The 26,177-nt window shown below is 49.8% G+C and overlaps 1 protein-coding gene across 4 annotated transcripts in view; it reads right to left on the bottom strand.

The window, feature by feature from the left end:
- GOLM1 (golgi membrane protein 1) overlaps window positions 1-18,915 on the bottom strand; it is a 31,346-nt gene extending 12,431 nt beyond the window's left edge. Inside the window, exons 1-4 of one of the 4 annotated variants that reach the window (XM_084897998.1) lie at window positions 18,785-18,915; window positions 10,262-10,411; window positions 8,477-8,656; window positions 1,598-1,652 (exon numbers count right to left, since the gene is read on the bottom strand). In XM_084897998.1, coding sequence (XP_084754124.1) covers window positions 1,598-1,652; window positions 8,477-8,656; window positions 10,262-10,390 — 364 coding nt within the window. In that variant the 5' untranslated portion in view covers window positions 10,391-10,411; window positions 18,785-18,915. The other 3 variants (XM_084897997.1, XM_084898000.1, XM_084897999.1) reach the window with 3 other exon arrangements.
- Window positions 18,916-26,177: the final 7,262 nt, after the last annotated feature.

The raw sequence follows: 26,177 nt of genomic DNA, 5'->3' as shown, positions 1-26,177 counted from the left end.
TGGGTCAGGTCGGGGTGGGAAACGACGGCTCAGTGGGTGCCGGAGGGGGACGGGGGGAGGGGACGGGGGACGGGGGGAGCAGGAGACGGACCCCGGAAGCCTGCGGGGGGACATCCTGGCGCGATGGACCCGCGCGGTGTCCTGGCTGTGACTGCGGGGTGCTCTGGGGCACTCTGCACTGGTCACACCGCACAGAGAGGCCACCGCCAAGGGCCACGGTGTGCGTCCATTACAGCCCCATCACCTAACCTTAAAGCACAGAAGGCTCCGCCATCCAAGTGAGCACGCGCGATGGGATACCTCCCCGCCAGAAAAGGAATGAAGCGCGGCCACCTCTAACAGCTCGGACGGATCGCCAAGCATGCCGAGAGGAAGCAGCCAGACACAAAGGATGTATCCTGTCTGATTCCCTGTATGTAAACCTGTAAAATGCAGATGCATCTGCAGAGACGGAACCAGACCAGAGGCCACCGGAGAGGATTGCCGTGGGGCCCGAGGACACCCCGGGTGACGGATGTGTCCCTGTGCTGGTGCTGGGGGTGGTCTCCTGACACGTGCACCCATGTCAAAACCTGTCCGACTCCGCTCCGTCAGCGGCACCCGAGGAAAGCCGTTTAAAAATACTACGTACAGCCATGCACTGCTCACGATGTGCTTGTCAGCAACAGGCCACACACAGGACCGTGGGCCGCCATCAGCCTCCGTGGGCAGTAGGCTACACCATCTAGGTGTGGGTCAGTACGAGACTGTGTGCACAGTGACGGTTGTTAAGCAGCACAGGACGGCCTGGGAGAGGCTGCGGGCCGGCCTCCCTTCCTGACGTGTGACCAGGAGCATCCGCAGATCACATGCTCTGAGAAGCCCCCGACCAAGGAACTCACTTAACTCTGCATAATCCTGTCTTTCCCCTCCGAACATTCTTAAGACTCCTAGATTGACACGAGCTGCACCCTCTCGCAATCCGGGACTGTTGGCTCCTAACCACTCACCTGCCTGCCTGCCTGATCACCCCTAACCACTCACCTGCCTGCCTGCCTGATCACCCCTAACCACTCACCTGCCTGCCTGCCTGCCTGCTCGCCCCTAACCACTCCCCCCCTACTGGCCTGATCGCCCCTTACTGCCTCTGCCTCAGCCCCCACCACCGTGGCTTTGTCCAGAAGGAGTCCTGAAGACATCGGGTCTATCCGGTCTAATTAGCATATTGCCTTTTTTTAGTATAGATCACTATATTATTTTCCAATATGAACAACTGTAAATCTACTTTTGCCCCACCCTGTGCATATACCATATATAAAAAATAGATCACATACATATCATGTGTGTGGGCACATATGTATATTCTTTTCAACATATCAAAAAAATGAAGAGTGTGAATTCTTCTGTGCAGAGCAGCTTACAATGTAGTCAGTAACATTTTTAAAGGAAGGCTCTTTAAGGGGATATAGTTAGGCGAAAAGAAGAGATTAAAGATTACTCAATCACTCGTAAGGAACCACCCCGACCTTAGATTGGAATCAACCGCCCACAGAAGGACAAGAGGGAAGCGGTCCCGACCCCAGGGGCCTGGTGTCCGGAGGAGGAGAGGGGAGCTCACCTTGCAGGGTTCTGATGAGCTTCTCGCCCGCGGTGATATTGTTCACCAAAGCCGCCTGCAAGGGAGACAAACGCAGAATGAAGCGCCAGAACCCTCCCTGGTGAGACGTTCCCGTGGGGAAAGGAAGGGTGCAGCCCTCCCCCGCCCCACTCGGAGGGCAGGAGGGCAGCCCCGGGCGGGCGGGTGGGCGGGCGGGCAGCTCTCTGCTGGACTCCCTGACGGCCGGAAAAGGAACTCGCACACAGAGATCTGCTTGTCCGACACCAGCTGTCCCCGGAGGAGGAGCGGGCCCTGGCTCTCACGGAGTTCCAGGGCAGGCCCCTCCGCCGGGCGAGGCCCCTGCCGTGCCTGGCTGAGTCCCAACGCTGGCTTTTTCCTGGGGGAGCCTGGGTAGTCACATCCTCGCTCAGAACCAAACTCCGAGCGCCAGGCCGGCTCACAGAGCAGAGAGAAGGAAGCTCGGGGACCCCTCCGCCAGCACAGCGGTCTGAGTCATTGTAACCCCTGGCCTCTTCCTTCTGTCCATATTCCCCAGCCTGGGGAGTTTGGGCTCACACCCAGTTGGTGACACAGATTTGGGAACGCTGATAACAGAAACGGGAAAAGCCGTTCAAAACTCAGGGTAACAAAAAAAAAAAAAAAAAAAAAAGTAACGAGAAAGAGAAGTGAGTGTGCCGCTGAACGGGACCAGCAGCCTGTGCTGCCGAGTCAATGCCTGACAGCAGGTGCTCCCCACCCAGGGGCTCCCTTCCTCCCCCCTCCACCCCCCCCCCCCCAGCCCGGGAGTGGGCAGAATGCTCCTTCCCTGAGGCACAGGCAGCTCAGGAAGCCCAACAGCAAACGGGCAAAGCCAGCCTGAGCCCCAGTGGCCTGCTGCAGGGAGCGGGCACTCCGTCGCTACTTGCCAAACTGGGTCTAAGCCCCGAGCAGGACACCAACCCAGGGGGCTGCACCCAGCGCTGAAGGCAGGCAGGAACCTGAAGAGGGCGGGACTAGAGCATGGGAGATCAGAGCACGCCACACCGGACAGCACTGCTCTGTGCACACACACACACTGTACACTGGCCACCCAGGAGTTTCTTCCTGGGGCGGCATCAACAGCGAAGCTTGGAAAAGGCTGCCGGTGACGTGGAGGCACATTTCCGTCCCGTTTCTGGCTCCCGGCGATGATGCCCACCACCCGCCTCCCCGTCCTCTGCCTCTGGCTCAGCCCCGGCCCCCTCGTCCATCCGGCCCCCGCTCTCCTCTGGCCGGGACAGAGCTTTCTGGAGTCAGGTGTTTATGAAGACGGAACTGTGCACCAGGACGTGAAACCTGGCCAGACTGACCTGGTGTTTGTTTTGGGAGAGCTGAGAGCAAAGGAACATTTCCTGGTACAACAGGGAAGAAGTCACGGTGGTAATACACTGTATAATTATTCTCTCGGGGAGAGGTCATCCAGAGGGGTGTTTACACACATTCTGCGCCAACAAGAAATAGCCATGCGGGCAGCGCAGTGGAGAGAAGAGAGCCTGCGGTGACGGGAGCATTCGCACGCCGGGAATCTGATTCACCCAGCGTGCAGCTCCGGCTCCTCTCAGAAAGGGCTTGCACCCGATCAGCTGAGAAGACAAAAGTCAACCACGGAACCCAGCATCCCCACTCCTGGGGATTTATCTGAAAGAACCCAAAGCAAGAGCCTGAGGCGGTATCTGCAGCCCCGTGTGCCTTTTTAAATCTATTTTATTGATTTTTTTACAGAGAGGAAGGGAGAGGCAAAGAGAGTTAGAAACATCGATGAGAAACATCCATCAGCTGCCTCCTGCACGCTCCCCACTGGGGATGTGCCCACAACCACGGTACATGCTCTTGACTGGAATCAAACTTGGGACCCTTGAATCCACAGGCCAACGCTCCATCCACTGAGCCAAACCGGTTAGGGCTGCAGCCCCATGTTCTCCAGCAGCACCACTCACAGGAGTCAAGCGCTTCAGCCACCGAGTGTCCCTCGATGGTAAGGAAAATGTGCACGCAGCAGACTACTCGGCCGCCTGGAAAAAAGAATGCCCGTCCTGCAGTGTGGATGAACCTGGCGGACAGAATGCCATGCAAGACAACCCAGTCACCAAAGGACAAATACCACAGGATTCCTTCCGATGAAGGATCGAAAGCGGTCAAAACCAGAGAGGCAGAAAGTGGAAACGTGGACAGCCGCCAAGGGCTGGGGGTGCGGGGAGGGGAGTTAGGGTCGTACGAACGTGGAGCCTCAGATAAAAAGCATCCAGAGGTCTTTTGTACAACGTGACCTGCACACTCAAACTTCCCCCTCGCCTAGCGATCAAACCCTTCCCTCTGAACTCCGGAGCTGAAACAAACAGAAAAAGAAAAAGAACCCTTCAATGACTGATCTCGGATGTAACGAACCAGCATAAAACAGTACCAGTGTGGTACTTTGCCTTTCTATTCACACGAAGCCTTCAAAACCCATTCACGTGACAGCACATCCCAATGGGGGCATGTTCCGTGCTCAGCGGCCACGTGCTGGCAGGGACAGCTCCGTCCCTGACGAGTAAGGAGGGAGGACAGAGGGTCCCAGGAGCAGGGAAGGGCCCGTGTTTGTTTATAGCAGCCTCTCTCCCCTCCTCCGTGCTGCACCTGTCGCCCGGCCTGTCGGTCCCTCCAGCTGGCCGCCCCTCGAATCTGCTCGCTCTGCAGAATTCATTCCACTCTTACCTCAACTCAGCACATCGTTTTTGCTTCAAATATTTCCAGAGCTGCCTCCTCTCTGCCCTGCTCCCGCCCCCCCCAACCTCCAAGGACACTCCCCAGGGCCAGGACCCACCTTTCAAACCCCCAGGCCTGATCGGATGACCTTGATCCCCAGAGTAAACCCTAGGATGTCTCCCCTGTCCTCCAACTCAAGTCCGAACTGTAAGGGGCTTAAAGACCCTGTGTGAGGGGTCCTGTGCTCCTGTGTACTCCCCATATGTCCCTCAGGTGAATGGGGATAGAAACAGAAAGGTAACGGAGATAAAAACCAGCCTCACACCCAGCCACCCTCCAGGGACAGTCACCGGCTTCCCGGTGTCTCAGTGGAGGACAGCGCTCCTGTGACTCCCACAGCACTTGGGCATGCCCCTTTCCCCTCCCCCTCATGCCTGGTGGCAGACGCAGGTCGCATCTGTGCCACACAACCCTTACTGTGCCTTCCCGAAGAGGCGTGGACGCTCAAGTACATTTTCCAGACCCACGCCCAGCAGGACTCGGATCCAATCAGACACACTCCCTGCAGACTGGAACGCTGACCGGGGTTAGCGGCTGGAGGCCCAGGACGGAGCCAGGAGCGCAGTGTCTGAGCGAAGGCCTAAGGCCCCTCGGCAGCCTCTGGTTCAGCCTCTGGGTCGGGCCATGGGGCTGGTCCTGACCGGTGAGCCACCCCAGCACGCCTGCTCCTCCAGGCCCTTGCCACCATCCCATCGGCATCCACGTGCCTGAACCAAATCGTTTCTGCCTCAAACAGCCGGAGTGGTTTCTGCCCACGACTGACTCCCACAGACCCCCTTCCTCACCGTCCTGCAGCACTCAATGGGAAACGCACAGACCACCGGCACAGCCGGTCCCCACGGGGCACCAGCCCAGGGCCCGGCAGCATCCTGAGCAGGCAGACAGACAGAACTGAACACAGAAAATCAATGGGGATAAAAGCAGAACAGCTTTCCTATCAGTCACAGGGACGAGAGGCGATAAAAAGCAAAGAAACGACAGTGAGCTACAACAGTGAACTACACGAGTCCCCGCTGGCCCTCCAAAACACAAGCGCACAAACAAGGAAGCTGTCTCCAGAAGAAAAGCACCTCGTTCTCAGGGGCACAAGAAAAGCCGACCTGGAGCGGAGACACTGGGACACCCCGAGAGCCATGGCGGGCCGCAGGGAAGGCAGTGGTGGGGCCAGCAGCCTGGGCCGCCCCAGCCCCTCTGCAGGGCCCTGGAGCCAGCCAGCCAGCCTCCATCTCAAAGGTCACACCTGTCTGCCCGTCGGCACTTTGAGAAGTTAAACGTGTGCTTGTGTGAGAGCACTCTCAGCCAGGGCAATGACCCAGCTGCTTCATCTTCGGCAAGTCCTTTTCAAGGGGCAGAATCTTCCCGAGAAGCCACTCACAGGAACAAACACCGAAGGGAGCAGCCCCCAGCCCAGGCCTGAGGCCACACGAGGACCCACAGCACAGACCCTCTCAGCTCTCCTGCTGTCCCCGCCTGGCCCCCGCGGAGAAAAAGGCCCTGCTGACTATTAAAAAGGTGCCATGGGTTTTACCCCCGAACCTATACATGAACCTATGAAAAGCCTATTCAGAAGCAGCGTCTATGCGGCTGTAGTTAAGTTAAAGTCCAGAGGGTAGGTCCTAATCGACATGACGGAAGAGAACAGGCAGAGCCAGAGACGTGGAGGACACGCCCTGTGCAAACAGCGGCAGACACCAGGGTGATAGAATTGCCAGCCAGGTAAGGTCCAAGGCTGCAGCGAACGCCGAAGCTGCAAGCAGCACAGGCAGGATCCTCTGATAGAGCCTCCGGGGCCCTGGGACGCCCTGATTTTGGACTTCCAAGCCTCCGGACCATGAAGGAATAAACCTTCCTTGCTTTAAGCCCCTCGGTGTATGGTAATTTGTTACGGCAGTCCTGGGAACTCAGACAAAGGCGGCAGCTTCCTGCTGGCTCCCTCTCTCCCTCCCTGTCAGGATGCCTGGCCTGGGAACCCAGCCTCCACAGCTAAAGGCAGGCAAGCAGCCAATCGGAAAAGCCATGCTGGTGCTTCAGCCCGGGCCCCACTGAGGCCTCTGGTCACTGATCACCAGGCACGAGTGAGGAAACCTTCTGCCCCAGACTTGGAGGCCCTCCAGACAGGGTGCAGTGTGGAGCAGAGCACATACAGCTGCCCCGAGAAGCCCTCCAAAACACAGACACCTGAGCCAACTACAAGTCGTCTGTCACGGTTTTAAATAACTATGTTTTGGGGTAATTGGTTCAGAAGTAGTAGCAGGTGTAGGTGCAATCCTGTTCACCTGAATCAAATGCAGATCTTCACGTCCAAAACCCAGTCACCTCGGCCAATCAGACGCCAAGGGAATCTACTCCAGGTCCCTTCAGCACACCTTGAGGAAGAATCCTCTCTGACCTCCAACTGCACTCCTGACTTCCTATCACTGAAGTGGTTGCCTCAACACTCCTGAAATAGCAATGCATAATAAGTGAAGAGTTTCTAGGTCTTTTTAAATGATGTGCAAAACCAGACGTGTTCAAATGTATTTATCACTTTACATTCTATAATTTTCGTGGCAGGCCCACGTTTATAAAAGCCCGACTATAAGTGATTCAGAAAAGCTTAGGTGTAATCTCTTTTTGTTTAACGGGGGTGAGCTAATCTCTGAGTGATAGAACTGCAGGTGATTTGAAATTTCTTTTTTGTATTTTAAAAACTACAATATTTTGATAATTAAGAAAGACAACTTTTCTGGAAGTGCTGACTTATACACAATCATTTCTGTTCCAAAACAAAGCTGCATAACTCTTCTATATACAACTACAGGATATGAGGGCTTCCACCAAGTTGTAGCAATACAAGATGAACTCAAATAATTGCATTTATGTATCCAGCCCCCATAAGCATACCTAATTCTGCAACAGATAAGGAGGCAAAAAAGAAAACAGAGTGACAATTCAATCCCCAAGAATCAGCTGCAACCTCAAAGTCAAATGATCAAACACTGTTTCTTTTTAACTTAAAATCCAGCATCCCTGAGTCCCCTACTCTCTTTGTTAGTACTTAGAGGTCTGCAATCTTTCCAACCCATGAAATATAAAGAGAGCACAAATTTTACTCTTCTTTGAGGCACTAACACCCAGCACAGCCCCGGCACAGAGAAGGGACTTCACACGTTTGAAGACAGTAAGAAAAAAAGCCAACAGGGGAGAAAAAGGAACCCTCGTGCACTGCTGGTGGGAATGCAGACTGGTGCAGCCACTGTGGAGAACAGTGTGGAGTTTCCTCAAAAAACTGAAAATGGAACTCCCATTTGACCCAGTAATCCCACTTCTAGGAATATATCCCAAGAAACTAGAAACACCCATCAGAAAGGATATATGCACCCCTATGTTCATAGCAGCACAATTCACCATAGCTAAGATTTGGAAACAGCCTAAGTGCCCATCAGCAGATGAATGGATTAAAAAACTGTGGTACATCTACACAATGGAACACTATGCTGCTGTAAAAAAAAAAAAAAAAAAAAAAAAGAAGGAATTTTTACCATTTGCAACAGCATGGATGGAACTGGAGAGCATTATGCTAAGCGAAACAAGCCAGTCAGAGAAAGATAAATATCACATGCTCTCACTCATGTGTGGGGTATAATGACCAATATAAACGGATGAACAATAATAGATCCAGAGTCAAAAAACACCAAACAGACCGCCCAGCCTCAGAAAGGTGGCAGGGGAGGGTAAGAGATCAGCTAAAGAACTTGTATGCAACACATATTAACACAACCAATGGACACAGACACTGGGGCCGTGGGGGTTTGTCCTGTAGGTGGGAGTGGCCAGGAAGGGGTCAATATGGGGGGGGGGGGGGAGGAGACATATGTAATACTTTAAACAATAAAAAAGATTTTAAAATAACAATAAAAAAGCCAGCAGGCAGATAATCTGATGCTAAGGCAGTTCTTTTCACTTCCCTCGTTTATCACCACTCACAAGGGTTTTTCAGGAAGCCCATCCAGAGGCCCATCTCAGGGAATCCCACAGACACACACACACACACACAGCCGCCCCTGCCCCTCGGGAAGAGCTGCAGGAGTGTGAGCTCGGCTCTAGGACACACGGAGAGCACCAGGCCGGCCTCACCTTCTCGTCCTGGTGCAGCTTGTTGACGCTCTCCATCTGGAAGTTGTGGCTGGACTGGATCTTGTCCAGCTGCTCCCGCTGCTTCTCCAGCTCCCCCTGGAACTCGTTCTTCTTCAGCTCCACCGCGCCCCTCTCGGCGGCCGCCCTGCGCACCCTGCCTTCCAGCTCCATGATCCGAGTCTGCGAGGACACCACAGTGTCAGGCGGATGTCAGGCCACCCCGGAGACAGACCACCTGCCCGAAGACAGCCCGGGCCCACGGCCGGCAGCAGCCTTCACCCACAGGCCGCGCCCAAAGCTCAACCTGCCGTCACCGGTGCAGAAGCTACAGCAGGTTTCTCTACAAGCAACGGTGAACGGTGTTCACCGCTATGAGCTTCCCTGACGCCACCGCACATCTCCATGGAAACACCGCCACCCCCTGCACAGGGATTTTGTGAGCTTTCAATAAATACATAAAATGCCTCATGCCTTACCAGGTGTGAGATGCTGCTCAAGTATTTAGTTCCTTTTCTCCCACTTAAATCGCTAAGGGCACTTAACGACTCCTTATCCGACAAGATTTCCAAAAAGAGACTCAGGCCCTAACCGGTTTGGCTCAGTGGTAGAGCGTCAGTCTGCGGACTGAAAGGTCCCAGGTTCAATTCCAGTCAAGGGCACGTACATTGGTTGTGGGCATATCCCCAGTGGGGGGTATGCAGGAGGCAGCTGGTTGGTGTTTCTCTCTCATTGATGTTTCTAGCTCTCTATCTCTCTCCCTTCCTCTCTGTAAAAAAAAAATCAATAAAAAATATTTTTTTTTAATTTAATAAAATTAAAAAGAGAGCGCGAGAGAGAGAAACTCAGTTCGGATGCTAAGAGCCCATCTGTGCAGAGAACAGGGCTCAGACAAAGGCGGGTAAGCAGGAGAGGAGGACTAAACACTCAGGGGCAACGAAGTTCCAGGGCGAAGAGCCCAAGCTCCGAGGTCAGACAGACTGGGTTGGAATCCCGGCTCCCCAGGTACTTTACCTCTCTGGGCCTCAGTCTGCCTACCCGTGAAATGGGAAGAATGAAGTCCCGACCTCATGGAGCTGTATACAAATGATGCTTACAACCCACTGTGAAAGGAGAACTATTCTGATGCTTAGTAACACAGTAAGGAAAACTTCATTTGAGACTACCCCACAGGGTCATGACTTGGGGAGAGGGTGGGCCGGGCCGGGGGCAGAGAAACCGTGCTCAACTCTGAAGACAGCAAAGACAGCAGCGATTTACAGCCAAAGAGCAGACTGAGGGGGTCAAGACACGGAAAAGCATCAGCAGGAGACACCTTGCTAGAAGTGGATTCTTGCTCAGTGGGCTAACAGGATTCTCGCTAAAGGCAGACTGAGGCTTAAAGGACGAGGGGTGAGGAGCTTGGTCCGGTATGGAGGCGCACGCAGAGCCGGCACTGGCTTAACAAGGAGCACACATCCCTGAGCAACGCCTCAGGGGGCGATTCATGCAAACTCCTCGGACCCCACCACCCAGCACCGTGAAACTGTGGTGGGCAAACCGCAGCTCGAGAGGCACATGCGGCTCTTTGGCCCCTAGAGTTTTTAGCAAAGGCCAGCTTAGGAGTGCCCTAATTAAGTCAATAACAATGTACCTATCTATATAGTTTAAGTTTAAAAAAAATCTGGCTCTCAAAAGAAACGTCAATTTGTACTGTCGATATTGGGCTCTGCTGACGAATGAGTTTGCCGACCACTGCCGTGAAATACTCCACGGCAGCCACACGGACAGAACAAGCGAGCAGGGCACCTGGAGGTCCACGCTGCGGGAGCTCGCCATCCAGTAGTTGAAGCCCAGGACGATGATGCAGGCCACCAGGGCGGCCAGCACGAAGGGCGGCGACTTCATGGTCCGACGCCCGTTTCCCAGGCCCATCATCTCCTAGGCCAGGCCGAGAATCTGCGAGTAAACACAAAGATAAACAAGCGTCAGTATTGGGACCCACGGCCGGAGCAGGCCACGTCCACGATCACAACCAAACGGAAGCGTCCAGCCCCAAAGCACGACTGGCCTCCTCTCCTCGACACACGGAGCTGCCCAGGGGGGACAGGCAGGCAGCAGGGAGCTGCCCAGGGGGACAGGCAGGCAGCAGGGAGCTGCCCAGGGGGACAGGCAGGCAGCAGGGAGCTGCCCAGGGGGACAGGCAGGCAGCAGGGAGCTGCCCAGGGGGGACAGGCAGGCAGCAGGGAGCTGCCCAGGGGGACAGGCAGGCAGCAGGGAGCTGCCCAGGGGGGGGACAGGCAGGCAGCAGGGAGCTGCAGAGGGTGGAGCTGCGGAGGGGGGACAGGCAGGCAGAGGGAGCTGCCCAGGGGGGACAGGCAGGCAGCACCGCAGAGGGCAGCGTGGCCGGCCTCCGGCACGCTTTCAGACCTCGGCAAGTAACCACTTCTCTCGAGCTTCGTTTCCCCTTCTGTAAAACGCGGGCGGGATTCCTGAGGGCACCCAGCTTAAGTGTTTCTGGAGCAACGGGGAGTGTGAGGAGAGGGACCTCGCCCTGGGTAAGTCCCGGGACCGGCAGGGCCTGCGGGCAGACACCAGCCCCGAGCTGCCCTCCCTCACCGGCGGGACCACAGCAGGCCGAGCTTCGCTGCTCGGCACCCCCAGGCAGCGACGACTCGGAGAGCGGCAGAGAGCACCGCGTTCTTAAAAGCAGCACAGACTCGGCTGACGAGAAAGGAGCCATCCATCTGGTTCATGGGCTTCAACCCAACGCCAGGTCTGGCTGGATGCCAGCACTGGGCTCCAGGGATAAGGAAAAGTTGACTTTGCCAAAAGGCTTCTGCTGAACCAGATAAAACAGGACCTTATCAGAGGGAGGGCAACAGCAGTAACTGCGTCCACGCCAGGTGGGGCCAGCCGTGGAGGAGGAAGAAGACGAGGGGGAGAGGAAAGAAAAGAAGAGGAGGAGGGGGAAAGACCACCAGGGACTCACCTTTGAGGTCAAGGTCCTGTGAGTGAGAGCACAGCCGAGCTCACGGGCCTTCTTACCCTACGGCACGTCTAAGTGTGTCACTGAGAGAAGCCCTCCTCCTTAACACAGGCAAACCTGATTTTATTGCTAGTCTGCTTCCTGAAGTTCACAGGTGTTGCCTTTTTATCAAACGGAAGGCAAGGCCCTCCACCGGCAAAAAGCTGACTTACACGGCTCGCCGGACCGCGGTGGCCTGGCCCCGAGCCCGCAGCGGCTCCGAGGGGCGCCTGTGCTGAGCCCTGGGCCCCGCCTCCGCGCCTCGTTCTGAACGTGCGTGCGTGCGTGAGGCTGGGCCCAGGTGACGGTATTTTACAGTCTCCCCAGGTTATTCTCGTGAGCAGCCACGTTTCTCCACCTCCTTCCCGATGCTTCTGGATGCATTTACATTACAAGCAAATGTTCTTGAGCTGAGTTCCTGGACACGTCCTAAATCAATTAGCCATACCCTTGTCACCCTTTTCCTGGTGGCGCGTGGTTTGCTCCATTCTTGCTAAAGGGCAGACTAACCATGATTTACGTAGCCAACCTCCTGCCAAGGGCCTGCAGGGGTTCCTAGGCTTGTTTTCCAACACTGCTGCACGAGCACTCTTCGACATCTGCGTCTGTGTTTGCAATCTCTTATGCGGGTGTCCAACCCCTTACCCACGATTCTGACATCCACAATGCTCTAAAACCCCAAAGGGATGTTTAATCACTCCCCCGGCAACAGAAGCTGACCTGAAATCAGACCAAGGTCTGGCCAGAACTCACCTGAAGCCACTAAAACATTGCCTTTCCCTTCCTCCGGTCATACATCGTGTAAGTCCCGGGGCAGGCAGTGCCATCCATCATGCTGCAGAGAGATCCGTGTTTGACCACGGAGTGCTGCTGCACAGCTGCCACGTAAAGGTAATAAATGCATCTTACTGGCTTCTGAATTCCGAAAGAACTCAGAACCCCAAATACCTCCGGCCTCCAGGGCTTCTGGGAAGGGAGGAGGACCCAGCAGGTGTGAGGCACTGACCAACAGCTTCCAATAGGGCCTCAATGAATCCCCCATCAGTGGAGGAGCCTGTAAGGTGACCAGACAGCCGTCCCACTTTTGGCAGGACAGTCCTGATTTTTAACAATTTGTCCCGTGTCCCTCGGCGTTTTAAAACAGTCCCGATTTTTGGAAAGATTCTCTTTCCAAAAGATTCTTTCCAAAAATCGGGACTGTTTTACAATGCCGCAGGACGCGGGACAAATTGTTAAAAATCGGGACTGTCCCGCCAAAAGCGGGACGTCTGGTCACCTTAGCCTAGGGGTCGTCTCACCCCCGGCGGCAGCAGCTGAAAGATCGCAGACAGCTGTGGGTAAACCTGGGTAAGTGGGACTGCTGGGCCTACATGTATGCGTTTAACACTGACAGCTCTTCGCTCCTTCAAAACATGTAGCAAATTACGAAAGGAAAACAGTACCTATAAACTGGAGAATCCTAACAGACTTCCCCTTATGTCAACCCCACGGACCCCCTGAGATGATGCACCGGGAGGAAAATTCTGAGGAACTCAATTGAAGGACATCCCATAAAACTCGGACCAGCCCTCTTCAAATCTCTCAAGATCATGAAAAATAAGGAAAAGACTAAGGAACGGCCACAGACTTAACTACAGAGTCATGAGACCTCAGTGCCAGATGGGATCCTGCAAGGGACCCTAGAATGGAAAAAGACCATCAGGGAGAAGAACTGGTGAAATTCAAACAGATTAAGTACTTCGGTGCATAAGATAGTGCCAAGGTTAATGTCTTAATTTTGATAAACTCTCTGAGTATGTAAGAGGGTAACATAAGGAGAAGATGGGTGAAATACATAAGGGAACCACCTATATTATTTTTGCGACTCTTTTATAAATTAAATTCCTAATAATGTTTTGAGGAATCTAACCATGTTGGCTCCCAAATTATTTCCAATAATTTACCTTCCCATCACTTGTAGGAGAATATCTGTTTTCTCACATAATAATACACAAACTTTTTAATGCCTGATAACCTCATTAGCAGTAATGTTTTTCAAATACATTTCCTTAGTTATGAGCATAAATGAACATCTGGCCATTTGTATGTTCATTTTGGTGGAAATACCTTTCCATAGTCATTGCCCACTTTAAACTGGCGCGTTCATCTTATGGATTTGTGAGAGCTCTTTGTATGTTAAAGATAAAGTAATTTTTGATCTTATATAATTTTGTTCTCAATTTTTCATTTGTTTGACTTTTTTTTAATATATATTTTATTGATCTTTTACAGAGAGGAAGAGAGAGGGATAGAAAGCTAGAAACATCGACGAGAGAGAATCATCGATCAGCTGCCTCTTGCACACCCCCTACTGGGGATGTGCCCGCAACCAAGGTACATGCCCCTGACCGGAATCAAACCCGGGACCTTTCAGTTCGCAGGCTCTATCCACTGAGCCAAACCGGTTTCGGCCATTTGTTTGACTTTGTGAAATTTTCTGCCCACAGTTTTTGGCTACTGGTGGTATTTTTAAAATAACCTAATCTTGTCCATCTTTCATTGCTTCTGGATTTTTTAGATTTAGAAAGATATTTCCTACTCTGAGTTTTGATATACCATATCTCCTCTCAACATATCTGTGATTTCATATTTATATCAATATTTAAACTAGAGGCCCAGTGCACAAATCCTCACACCAGTGGGTTCCTTCAGCCTGGCCTATTGAATTAGGCCAAAACCGCCGAAACCGGTTTGGCTCAATGGATAGAGCGTTGGCTTGGGGACTGAAGGGACCCAGGGGTTCGATTTTGGTCAAGGGCATGTACCTTGGTTGTGGTCACATTCCCTGTATGGGGTGTGCAGGAGGCAGCTGGTCGATGTTTTCTCTCTCATCGATGTTTCTAACTCTCTATTCTTCTCCCTTCCTCTGTAAAAAATCAATAAAATATATTTTTAAAAAATAGATTTCCCAAAGAATGGAGACAGAAGTTTGACGTTTTCAAATGTATTTTGTTCATATATTTGATTCTGGAACCATGTACATGTTTTTACACAATCAATATAACTTTAATGTAAAATTACACTATAAACAAGTGAACTTAAAAATAGATCCAACTGATGGCATCACTTCAGACAGTAACATTATTCCAATAATGACACGAAAGAAAAAATACCATCGGTCATCCTTGGAGGATTTTAGGGAATTAACTCATTATGCCATAATAACAAGAGTACAGCCGAGACCGGTTTGGCTCAGTAGACAGAGCGTCGGCCTATGGACTAAAGGGTCCCGGGTTCGATTCCGGTCAAGGGCACCTTGATTGCGGGCACATCCCCAGTGGGGGGTGTGCAAGAGGCAGCTGGTCGATGTTTCTCTCTCATCGATGTTTCTAACTCTCTATCCCTCTCAATTCCTCACTGTGTAAAATCAATAAAAAATATATTTAAAAAAAAAAGAGTACAACTGAATTAAAGCCCAGGGCACAGGGGCTCTCCGCCCTCATCCCAGTCTCCCTCCTCCCTCCTGGTCACCCAGGCAGTCTTAGGAAAGAGGGAGTGGCCTTCAAGCTCCCTTTCCCTCAAGGGCCAACAAGGAGCCTCCTTCTCTGCTCATCACAGCCTGCGTGGTGACTCTCCACCGTCCAACTCTCCCTGAGAGGCGGTTCCCCCAGGCTCTGCCGGGAAACCCAGCGAGCCAGAATAAGCACAGGATTGTCAGCAGGGTCAGCAGTGCCCTCCCTGCTAGGGGAAGGTGGCCACAGAAATAGCCTCAAGGTAGCCCTGAGCCTGACCAGATCAACCACCTTCACTACGATTCCTACTCCCCCAACCCCCTCCCGCCGCCCCGCCCTAAAAATATAAATATAAATGCAAAACCTTTGCATTCCCCATCAACAACTGGACCGGCAGGCAGAAAGCAGATGGCACCCTTAGCTCCTAACAGCAACCTCACTGCAACCTGACCGCTCTTCCCTTGCTCCCCAGCACTCCTTCCTCTCATCTCTGGTTGAGCAAAACCAATGGGAAAAAAATAAAAATGTGATCCCCTCTCCACAGGAGAACAAAATATGTCTTGAAAAGCTAACCTTTCCCCTTTAAGCATTTTAAGAATTCAGTGTCTTTTACCCCCGGGTGACACCTTAAAAACTGAGTTCTGGACGAAGGACAGTAAGTGTTAGCAAGTTGCAAACAAAGTAACATTCCTCTTCCCAATAGCAGGAGCTTAAGTTTTATTTTCGGATGACAGGAGGAGGAGAGAAGGAGGAGGAGGAGGAGGAGGAGGAGGAGGAGGAGGAGGAGGAGGAGGAGGAGGAGGAGGAGGAGGAGCAGCAGCAGCAGCAGCAGCAGCAGCAGCAGCAGCAGCAGCAGCAGCAGCAGCAGCAGCAGCAGCAGCAGCAGCTAGAATGCCCCAGGCCACCACAAAGACCTGCTCCCCAGGTGCCATTGCTCCGGAAAAAAAATTCAGAAAGCCTAAAACTGCCCAACACCGCGTCACTCCCCAGGCTGTTCAATACTTCCTGCGGCTGCCGGACACGTTAGCGATCCGCCCCTGGGAATGCCCCTCACCACTGACATCACCACGTGCACACGGTCAGGCTGCAGGCCCGCAGGGACCCCCACCAGACCAAGGCCATCTCCAAACGTCCGGAGGCGCACACGTTGACGGCGAATTTAGAAACGGGACATCTGCAATTGGCTAGCATCATCCTGGCAGTCCGAATAGAATAATGATCCTTAAGATCCGCTACAAAGGCCAGGTATCAAAATAGACTATCTTCCCCACTTTACCAAAGAAAAGGCAACACACACGCGTTAAAAATATTGAAACAGGGCGTAAATAGAGAGCATAGGAACCCCGAAGGCCCTCTTGACGGCAGAGCAAAAGTTGTGTGGGTCCTTCACACACACGGCCCAAGGTGGGAAAGGCGGGGGGACCGGGCGCACCCCTAACGCGGCCCCGGCGGCGCGGCGCGAGGACCCGGGCACCGGGGCGGCCGGGCGCGCCGGGGCTGGGCGGGGAGGGCGAGGAGGGCGGGCGAGGAGATGGGTGCGGACGCCGCCGGCCTCCCTCCGGCCCTCGTGCCCGTCACGCCCACGGGACGCGCCCAGTGCGGCTCCGGGGGCGCACGCGTTGGGCTTCGGATGCGGACGCGCGTGACCCGCCAAGAACACAAAGCCAGGCCCGCAGCGCCCGGGCCGGCCTCCCTCCGCGGGGGCGGCCATCCTCCCTCGCGCGGCCCCTGGGCGCCGGGGGACGGAGCCCGAGGCGAGGGCTCCTCCGGGGCGGGGCGGGGCCGAGCCGGCTACCAGAGAAGGCTGCTGCAGCCCCGGCGCGAGCGGGCCGGCGTCTCCCGGGCCCGCACCCAGTCCCGGGCTCGAGCCCCGGGCGCAGGGGGGACGGAGAGCATGGAGCGGCCAGGGCGCCGGGGACGCGCGCCACACACTCACCTCCCGCCGCGCCACACACTCACCTCCCGCCGCGGCCCGGGCGGCCGCTCGGCGCTGCAAGCCGGGCTCCCCTGTCCCCGGCCCGTCCCCCGCCGCCGGCCCCGCGCTCCGCCCGCTCCGCGCCGCGCGCCTCCGCCGCAGCCGCGAGTCCCGCCCCCGGCGGCGCCCGCGGCGCGGGAGGAGGCGGCGTCTGGAGCGCACGGCGGCGAGGCCGGGCCCCGGGGCCGCGCGCGGACGCCGGCCGCTCGGTGCGCGCGCCCCCGGCGGGAGCCGGACACCGCGCTGCGCCCCTCCCGGCCGCCGCCCCTGCTCTGCCCGGGCCCCGCGGCTCCCACTGCAAAGCTAATGCTTCTCCAGGCGGCGGAGCGGAGGGACCTGGATTGTCGGTTCCTCCCGCGCCCCCTGGACTCCGGGAATTGTCCGAAAGCAGAGCCAGCCCCGCCCAGCGCCACGCACCTGGCCCCGCTCTGGTCTCCTTCGGTGGTCCAGGCCCACGCTGCTCCGATGGAGGAGCCAGCGAAAAGGAGATGTTTGGGAGGAGGAGGGTTTTTTTTTCTTTTCTTTTCTTTTTTCTTTTCTTTTTTTTTTTCTTCTAAATCCACATCCATTCTGGTTGGCCATAACCCCCCTTGGACTGTTATCTCTCAAACCCGATTTTTGGAGCTGACTTCTTGCGACAGATAACTAGGAAGGTTCCTGGGCGCATGCAGTTTGCAAAGCACTGTCCGGTCCTTCCTGCCAGAGTGGGTGCCACAAAACCAGGGTCCTCTAGGGCAGTGTTTCCCAACCTTCTCTCACCTGGTGGAGTTGTTAAAACACAGATTCCTGAATCCCAACTAAGAAGTGCTAAACTAGAATTTTTGGGAACATATAGGTAAAATTGCATACCTAACTTAGTGCTCTGTATATAACATCTGTCTTAGAGCACTAGTTAAGTATACAATTTTACCTATATGTTCCCAAAAATCCTAGTTTAGCACTTCTTAGTTGGGATTCAGGAATCTGTGTTTTAACAACTCCACCAGGTGATTCTCATCATGAGAGAAGGTTGGGAAACACTGCTCTAGGGTTCCTGCACCAGAAAATTCTCCAGCAGCGGTTCTCAACCCTGACCGCGCGGGGCAGAGTTAGAACTATCTGGGAGCTTTTAGAATATTCAGGTGCGAGGGTCCCGCCGCTGGAGTTGTGAGTCCAAATAATTGCTATTTGTGTTTGTTTGGAAGCTTCCCAGGTAATTCTAACAGATGCCCAGGCTGAGAAACCTCGTCCCAGAATGATCACTTTGGAACCCCCCTCGCTCTGCTGTCTGGGAAGGGAACCCTTCCTCTCACCCCTCCCAAATCCCAACAACAAGAACAAGAGAATACACAAACTCCCAGGGAATGCTTCCAGCCAAACTTGTTTTCCTCCTGAGTAAAGAATCAGCTTGAAGAAAGTGACCAAGATACCCTTACATCTCCTGACCATGGATTCCCTTAACTTTCAGAAAATGCCTTTATCCTCACTGGCCGAAACCAGTTTGGCTCAGTGGATAGAGAGTTGGTCTGCGGACTGAAAGGTCCCAGGTTCGATTCTGGTCAAGGGCATGTACCTTGGTTGCGGGCACATCCCCAGCAGAGGGTGTGCAGGAGGCAGCTGGTGGATCTTTCTCTCTCATTGATGTTTCTAGCTCTCTACCCCTCTTCCTTCCTCTCTGTGGAAAATCAATAAAAATATATTTTAAGAGGGGGGCATTGGTATATGTACCATATATATATATATATATATATATATATATATATATATATATATATATTTTAATCCTCACTGAATTATGAGCGGACAATAATGTCCCCTCGAGAGTCATGTTTTACCATGTTCCAAAGTGAATTACTCACTGTGAGACTGCCACCGGGTCAGACCAAATGTTCAAACTCGGACATCAGCTTGGGCTTTCCCAAGGACTTGACTTGTGTCATCACTTCGCTCTTCTCCTGGCCTTAGTGTCCATATCCATATTTGGGGACAGACAGACAAAGTGTCCTTGATTGCTCCCTTTGACTCTCTTAGATTGGAACCCCCCAAAACTTCATCTCATTTGCCTGTAAGTAGATCTCCATTTATTTTCAACTAATTAGTCAGCAATCACTCAACCAGGGATCATTTTTATGGAACAGGTCATATGTCTACATCCTAGGGTAGCTGGCTGAATTAACCACATCTGTACCGAGGAGGGATCAGTCCTTTTCAAGTTTCATGAGAACCTTTATGACAAAATTTGGAATTTTTACGATGCTGTTATATCTAAACACACACGTGTGCATGTGTGTGTGTGTATGTGTGTGTGTATAGTAAAAGATTTCCCACATTCACTTATAAGGCTTTTCTCCTGTATGAACTATCTGATGACTACGAAGGTGAGTGCCAGTGGTAAAGCTTTCTCACAATCACTACATTGATAAGGCTTTTCTCCACTGTGAACTCTCTGGTGACTACGAAGTAATAAATACAGTATATATTGCATATATAAGTATTGGATTTACATTCCTTACCACGTTTTCTATTTCCTCGAGGCTTCTTACCCACAGTATTTAGCCTCATCAGTCGCTGGCCCTACAGACTCAACTGGACATATTTTGATTAAAGTGTGCCAGGGGCTGTGATGGTTGGTGGCAGTGGGCAGCATGATTTGCCTGTTCAGTATCCTTCCCTCACTTGCTCATGGCACCTGCTTTTCAAACAGGCACCTCCCCTCTATTCTACAAGGCTTGCAGCCTTGATAGGACTGTCAATCTCAAGGGGGTGGGGGAGAGAAGGCACTTTGGATTAGTTTTTATTTGCTGCCTCAACAGTTTACCACAAACCTAACTCAGTCAAAAACGATGCTGTTTTATTTTTTTCATGTATATTTTATTGATTTTTTTTTTTTTTTTTTTACAGAGAGGGAGAGGAATAGAGAGTTAGAAACATGATCAGCTGCCTCCTGCACACCCCCCACTGGGGATGTGCCCACAACCAAGGCACATGCCCTTGACTGAAATCAAACCTGGGACCTTTCAGTCTGCAGGCTGAAGCTCTATCCATTGAGCCAAACCAGTTCTGGCTCAAAAGCCGTGTTATAGGTCAGAAATCTCACTGGGCTGCATTCCTTTCCGGACTCTCTAGGGATGACCCATTTCCTGTCTTTTAGGACTTCTGGAGGCTGCCTTCATTCCTCCACTGTGACCCCTTCCCGCATCTCCCAAATCAGCAGCCTCTCTGTCAGCCTGCTTCTAGAGTCACATCTCTCCAGTCTGGCTGGGCAGGGTTCTCTGCTTCTCAGGGCCCTGTGATTATATGGGTCCCACCCAAATGATTCAAGGTAATGTCCCCACCTCAAGGTCCTTAACCTGTTAACCTGGGAGTTCCCTTTTTAATTACGCAACGTACAACGGGCGCATATTCTTTCACTAGGACGTGTCAGTACGTCACGCCCAGTGGACGTAATTTTATATTATTATTTTTGTTATTTATACTTAATTAAAATAAATGAAATATATATTTTTTTCATTTATTTATACATAAAGCACAAAGGAAAATACAAAATTACAAACAAATAGAAAAGAATACCAACAAAAAAAATGGAAACATCGAATTAAAAAATTATAAATTTTACAAACAATTATAAAGATTACAAAAAATATATACCGTCCTTCTCAGGGTGCAACATATATTTCAAGGACGTATTCATATGTCCTACCCGTTCCTGATAGGGTTTACATTTGACGTATTTATAGGTCCCGCTCGGTTAACAGGTTAATTTCATCACAGCTGTAAAGGCGCTTTTGCCGTGTGAGGGAGCATTCACAGGTTCCAGGGATTAAGCCATGAATGTGTTGGAGGGCCCTGTTTCGGCTTCCCACAGACCCCTAACCTAGACTGGTCCTTCACTCTGCTTCCTGGAATGAACAAAGGGATGACAAGGACGGGAAATATTGATATGCACCGACCACCCTAATGGCTCCCTAGACCTGCAGGGCTGGCTCCTACTTGACTCCTCAATTTGTCCACCAATCCTTAGAAGTTCCCCCTAGCCTAGAACTTGCTAGGATTGAATGTAAGACATCACAGAACAGCATCAGTGTGGTATCGGAACACACGGCTTCCAACAACAGAAACAACCTCTCTCATCTTAAGGAAAATGGAAATTGATTAGACAGATGTCAGTGTCTCACAGAATCAATGCTGAGAATTAGTGTCATGATATTGATTGATTTCCAACCCATTTGGAAAACTGAGGCAGCAGGAAACCCTGCAAAAGTGATACAGCAGAAAGAGTGGTTTATCTGCCACACTCTGCAGCAGCTGTAAGAAATGGGGCCTTCATTCCTTTGTAACACTGGCTCAGGATACACATTGTCAGGAAGGAGCTTCTAACTGGGGGAATTTGATTCCTCCCTAGTGCTAGCCAGGACAACCCCTCTGGTTTCTCTAGTGGGATGTGACCACGAATTTTCATCAAAGCAGGCACCACAGGGCTTTCCCCATAAGGAGGTAGGATGCTGGCAGGTGAAAAACTAGCAAATGTCCCCCCACAAATATCCCAAGAGAAATTCAAAGAGCTTGGGGAGATAGAAGACATACCTATTTAGGAAAATCAGAAAAGACTATATGGAAAGTGGGTATAGAACAGGGATGTCATATAGAAATAGAATTCAAGCCATCTATGTAATTTAAAATGTCCTAGTAGCCACATTAAAAAAAAGTAAAAAGAGCCCTGGCCGGTTTGGCTCAGTGGATAGAGCATCAGCTTGCGGACTGAAGGGTCCCAGGTTCGATTCCGGTCAAGAGCATGTGCCTTGGTTGTGGGCACATCCCCGGTGGGGGGTGTGCAAGAGGCAGCTGATTGATGTTTCTCTCTAATCAATGTTTCTAACTCTCTATCCCTCTCCCTTTCTCTCAAATCAATAAAGATATATTTTTAAAAAAGAAAAGTTCCAGCAAAGAACACTTTAAAAGAACCTATATAGCCAATCCCTATTCTTACTAAACTTATACAAATTATTAGACCTAACTTAATCAGATAGACTTGTTTAAAAAAAAAATAGTTAAAAGAAACAAGTGAAAATCAGTTTAATGTATTTTATTCACTATATCCAGTATATTATCATTTCAATGTGTAATCTATCTATCTATCATCTATCTATCTATCTATCTATCTATCTATCTATCTATCTATAGATAGAAGCCTAAGCAACCGAACAACCAGTCACTATGACACACACTGACCACCAGGGGGCAGACACTCAATGCAGGAGCTTCCCCTGATGGTCAGTGCACTCCCACAGCGGGAGTGCCACTTAGCTCACTTGCAGGTGTCAGACACAGGACTCACAGCTGACAAACACAGCTGTGGCGGTGCAAGCCTCTCCCAATCGGGACTGACTGGGTTCGAGCCTGCGGCAGGTGCAGCAGGGCCAGGATGAGCAGGTGCGGTAGGTGGCATTGGACTGCCGGTTTCAGCCATATTCCACAGGCCATGCTGAGGAACCCCACCGGTGCATGAACCCGTGCACTGGGCCTCTAGTTAACATAATAAAATGTTAATGGAATATTTTACATGAAATAAAGTGCTTAATGCAAAATTTTAGTTTCAGTTGTTATAATTTAAACAAATATGTGTATTTAACCAATCTCCATGCTTACATGTATTTTCATATTGTTGGTAAGTTATCTTAAGAATATGTACATTCTAAGAGATTTGAGACTTTCATACTTATTGACAAATTGCCCTCCAGAAAGCTATACTAAGTAATAATTCCCTTTCTACTGTTCTACAGTCTAGAGCAGTAGAAAGGGAATTATTACTTAGTATAGCTAGAGTCTAGACCATATCATCTTTTTAAAAAATAAAAACAAACGTATTGACTTTAGTGTAATAGTCGCTTTGTAGTGGTATCCTCTTAATTACAGTGAGGGGGGAAATATAAGTGAATAAGATATTGTGTCCATCACCTAGGGCTTAATCACAAGGAACAACAACAGCCTGTAATTATTGGAATCGAGAGTGTAGGGCAATGGTCGGCAAACTCAGTCAACAGAGCGGCAAACCACGGCTCGCAAGCCGCGTGTGGCTCACAAAGCATGTGGCTCACGAGCTGCAGTTTGCCGACTAGGCAGTCATGGTTCTGTTCCAGGTCAGGGCACATGCCCCAGTTATGGGCTCAATCCCCAGTAGGGGGCGTGCAGGAGGCAGCCCATCAACGATTCTCTCTCATTATTGATATTTCTATCTCTCCCTCTCCCTTCGTCTCTCTGAAGTAAATACAGAAAATTTTTAAAAAGCTGTCTTGGTATAGTATCTCAAGTGAGGGAAGTTGGGATCATGCTTTATAAATGGTAAAACTCTAAACAAATAAGCATCACCCTTACTACTGCTTAGAGCCCACAGAGGCATGCTGTCAGAGCGGGATCAAAAGAGCCTGGTCATTAAGGATGGGGGTGGGACAGATCTAAATAAGTTACCACATCATAAGTATAAAGCCCAATGGATAAGGTTGTTCCGTGTTTTCAAAGCCTCCAGACTTCGTTCGGCACAAAAGGCTTATGTTGTCTTCCTCTTTTCCTTTCTGCCTTTGATCCATGTGTATTCCAAATGCTTAATTAGTGTCACCCAAAGGTCTGGTTTACCATCACCCTAGGCCTCCGGAACATGATAAATTATTCCCTTTCTCAAGATCACAATGTCTATTTCTATTTTCAGACACGACAGTAATTAGATCATTTGTCTTGGTTTTGGACCTGGTAAGAGACCCCAGCAGTTGCTTTTAAATTGTCCCATTTCCCCTTAATCATCATTTCTTAATAGGAAGTCACACAAATTCAGAACCAGTATGCTTCTTATCATCATGTGATTGTATCATTCAAGCGTTAATTTTCTCATAGTAATTTTGCAGATTACTATATTTTTATTATCTCATAATTCTGATTATGTTACATACTCTTTTAATGAAACTTTGTACCCATGTGTATCTGCAACCCCTAATCTTATTTTTTAATATGATTTAGGTTGATTTTATTACCATTCTGGAAACAAATACAAATTAGAGGAAAACCAGAAGCAAAATTGGCACAACAGATTCTCAATTTCATGATGCATTAAATTTGGAGGCAATTTATCATAAGTGGAAAAAGTTCAAGAGCCCTTAAAGAAATATAATTTTATCTGAAGGTCTAGAACAAAGAAAACTCATCTGTTACTACCCTAAATAGAATTGAGTTCCTGGAAACCATTTTCAATAGTGAAACACATGGATTATTCAGGGATTGACTTAAAATTTTTTACTTTCCACCCTGACCGGTTTGGCTCAGTGGATAGAGTGTTGGCCTGCAGACTGAAGGGTCCCAGGTTCAATTCAGGTCAAGGGCATATACCTTGGCTGCAGGCACATCCCCAGTAGGGGGTGTGCAGGAGGCAGCTGATCAATGTTTCTAACTCTTTATCCCTCGCTCTTCCTTTCTGTAAAAAATCAATAAAAATATATTTAAAAAAAAAAAAAAAGAAGTACTGATTGAGAGTTACAAAATAGTCATGAGATGTAAAGTACAGCAGGGGGAATATACTCAATAATGCTGCAATAACTATGTATGGTGCCAGGTGGGTACTGGAAATATCAGGAGAACATTTTGTAAAGTATATGATTATCTAACCATAATACTGTACACCTAAAATCATAAAAAATACTATTAAAAGTTAACTGTAATTAAAAAATAAAAATTACGCCCTAGCTAGCCGGTTGTGGGCTCCATCCCCACTGGGAGGCGTGCAGGAGGCAGCCAATCAATGATTCTCTCTCATCATTGATGTTTCTATCTCTTCTCTCCCTCTCCCTTCCTCTCTGAAATCAATACAAAAATATATTTTAAAAAATAAAGAAAATTAAAAACCAACACAATTTTTAAAAAGATGTATTCTAGGCGCTGGAGATAGAATGACAAACAGAATGACAAGATTCTTAGTGGGAAAAGCAGACCAATAGGGGAGTTGAGGAGGTAAGTGAAAAAGGTGATGGTAGTGGACAATCATGTCTTCTGGATGAATAAACTTTTATGATTAGTAAGTAATTGTCTATTTCTAATGATGCTTCTTTTTTTTTTTTTAAAGTTGGCTTTGTCTGATAGTAGTATGGATATAACAACTTTCAGCTACTGTTTAGAAGATACATCTTTTCCCATCTTGCACCTTCAAACTTTTTCATTACTATTATACTTAACTTATCTTTCTTGTAAGCAGCATGCCATTGAAATAATTTTTATACAGATCAATAGTCTTTTGGCTTTTGATAGAAGTATTTATTCCATTCATATTTAAATCAATTGTTGGCATATCAATATCTAACATCTTACTATTTACTCTGTTTTTCCCACCTGAACTGTATTACTTTTTCTTTACTTTCTTGTCTACTTTTGGATTGATTAAATATTTTTTGTTCCTTTTCCCTCCTCTATTTGCTTGTTAATTATACATTATCTCTCTGTCCTTTTGGTGGACACCCGACACACTGCAGCAAACATCCTCAACTTATTGAAAACCAATGTCTATTAGTTCACTCTGTCTTAGGGCCCTCTCACTCCATTTACCTCCAGCCAACTTATGTGCTATTGCGTTCATGTACTTTAATTCTATAGAGAGAGACCCATCCCCTAGTGTTTACAGGACTCAGAGAAGGAGTACAATGGAGGCCCACACATTGTATATCTAAATAGTTAAAAATACAAATCAAGACAACAAATCATTGAATAAAACATGTGCTATTCACCAACAATTCTTCATTGACAACTTGGAAAGCCAAATTTAAATTTAAGTTACTAAAATTTAGAAGTCTTCTGCAAACTACTCAAATGTTTGTCAATAGCAGAACAGATACATAAATCAGGCCTTTTTTTTTTTTAATGTATAACTGAATACTAAACAGCATTGAGGATAAATAACTACTGCTACATAGATAACATCAATGCATCTCACAAACATAATGCTGACTGAAGTCAGATCAAAGGAATCCATGCAGTATGTGTACATTTGTATACGAGAGTGCAAAAATAGACAAAAACAACCTGTGGTCAGTACTGGTTACAGGAGGGTAAAAATTTAGGAAAGTGCAAGAGAGGGGCTTGCTGACAGTGTTCCATTTCATGACCTGGGTGTGGTTCCATAGGGTATGTCCAGTTTGTTATAATTCATCAAGCTTATGATTTTCTGCATGATATTATACTTAAAAAACAAGTTTACTAAAAACAAAACAAACACCAATG

Source organism: Pipistrellus hanaki, assembly GCF_964339955.1.
Source record: "Pipistrellus hanaki genome assembly, chromosome: 11".
In the NCBI taxonomy this organism is placed as follows: domain Eukaryota; kingdom Metazoa; phylum Chordata; class Mammalia; order Chiroptera; family Vespertilionidae; genus Pipistrellus; species Pipistrellus hanaki.
The sequence above is the reverse complement of the archived record's forward strand: the minus strand, read 5'-3'. Positions and strand labels throughout refer to the sequence as shown.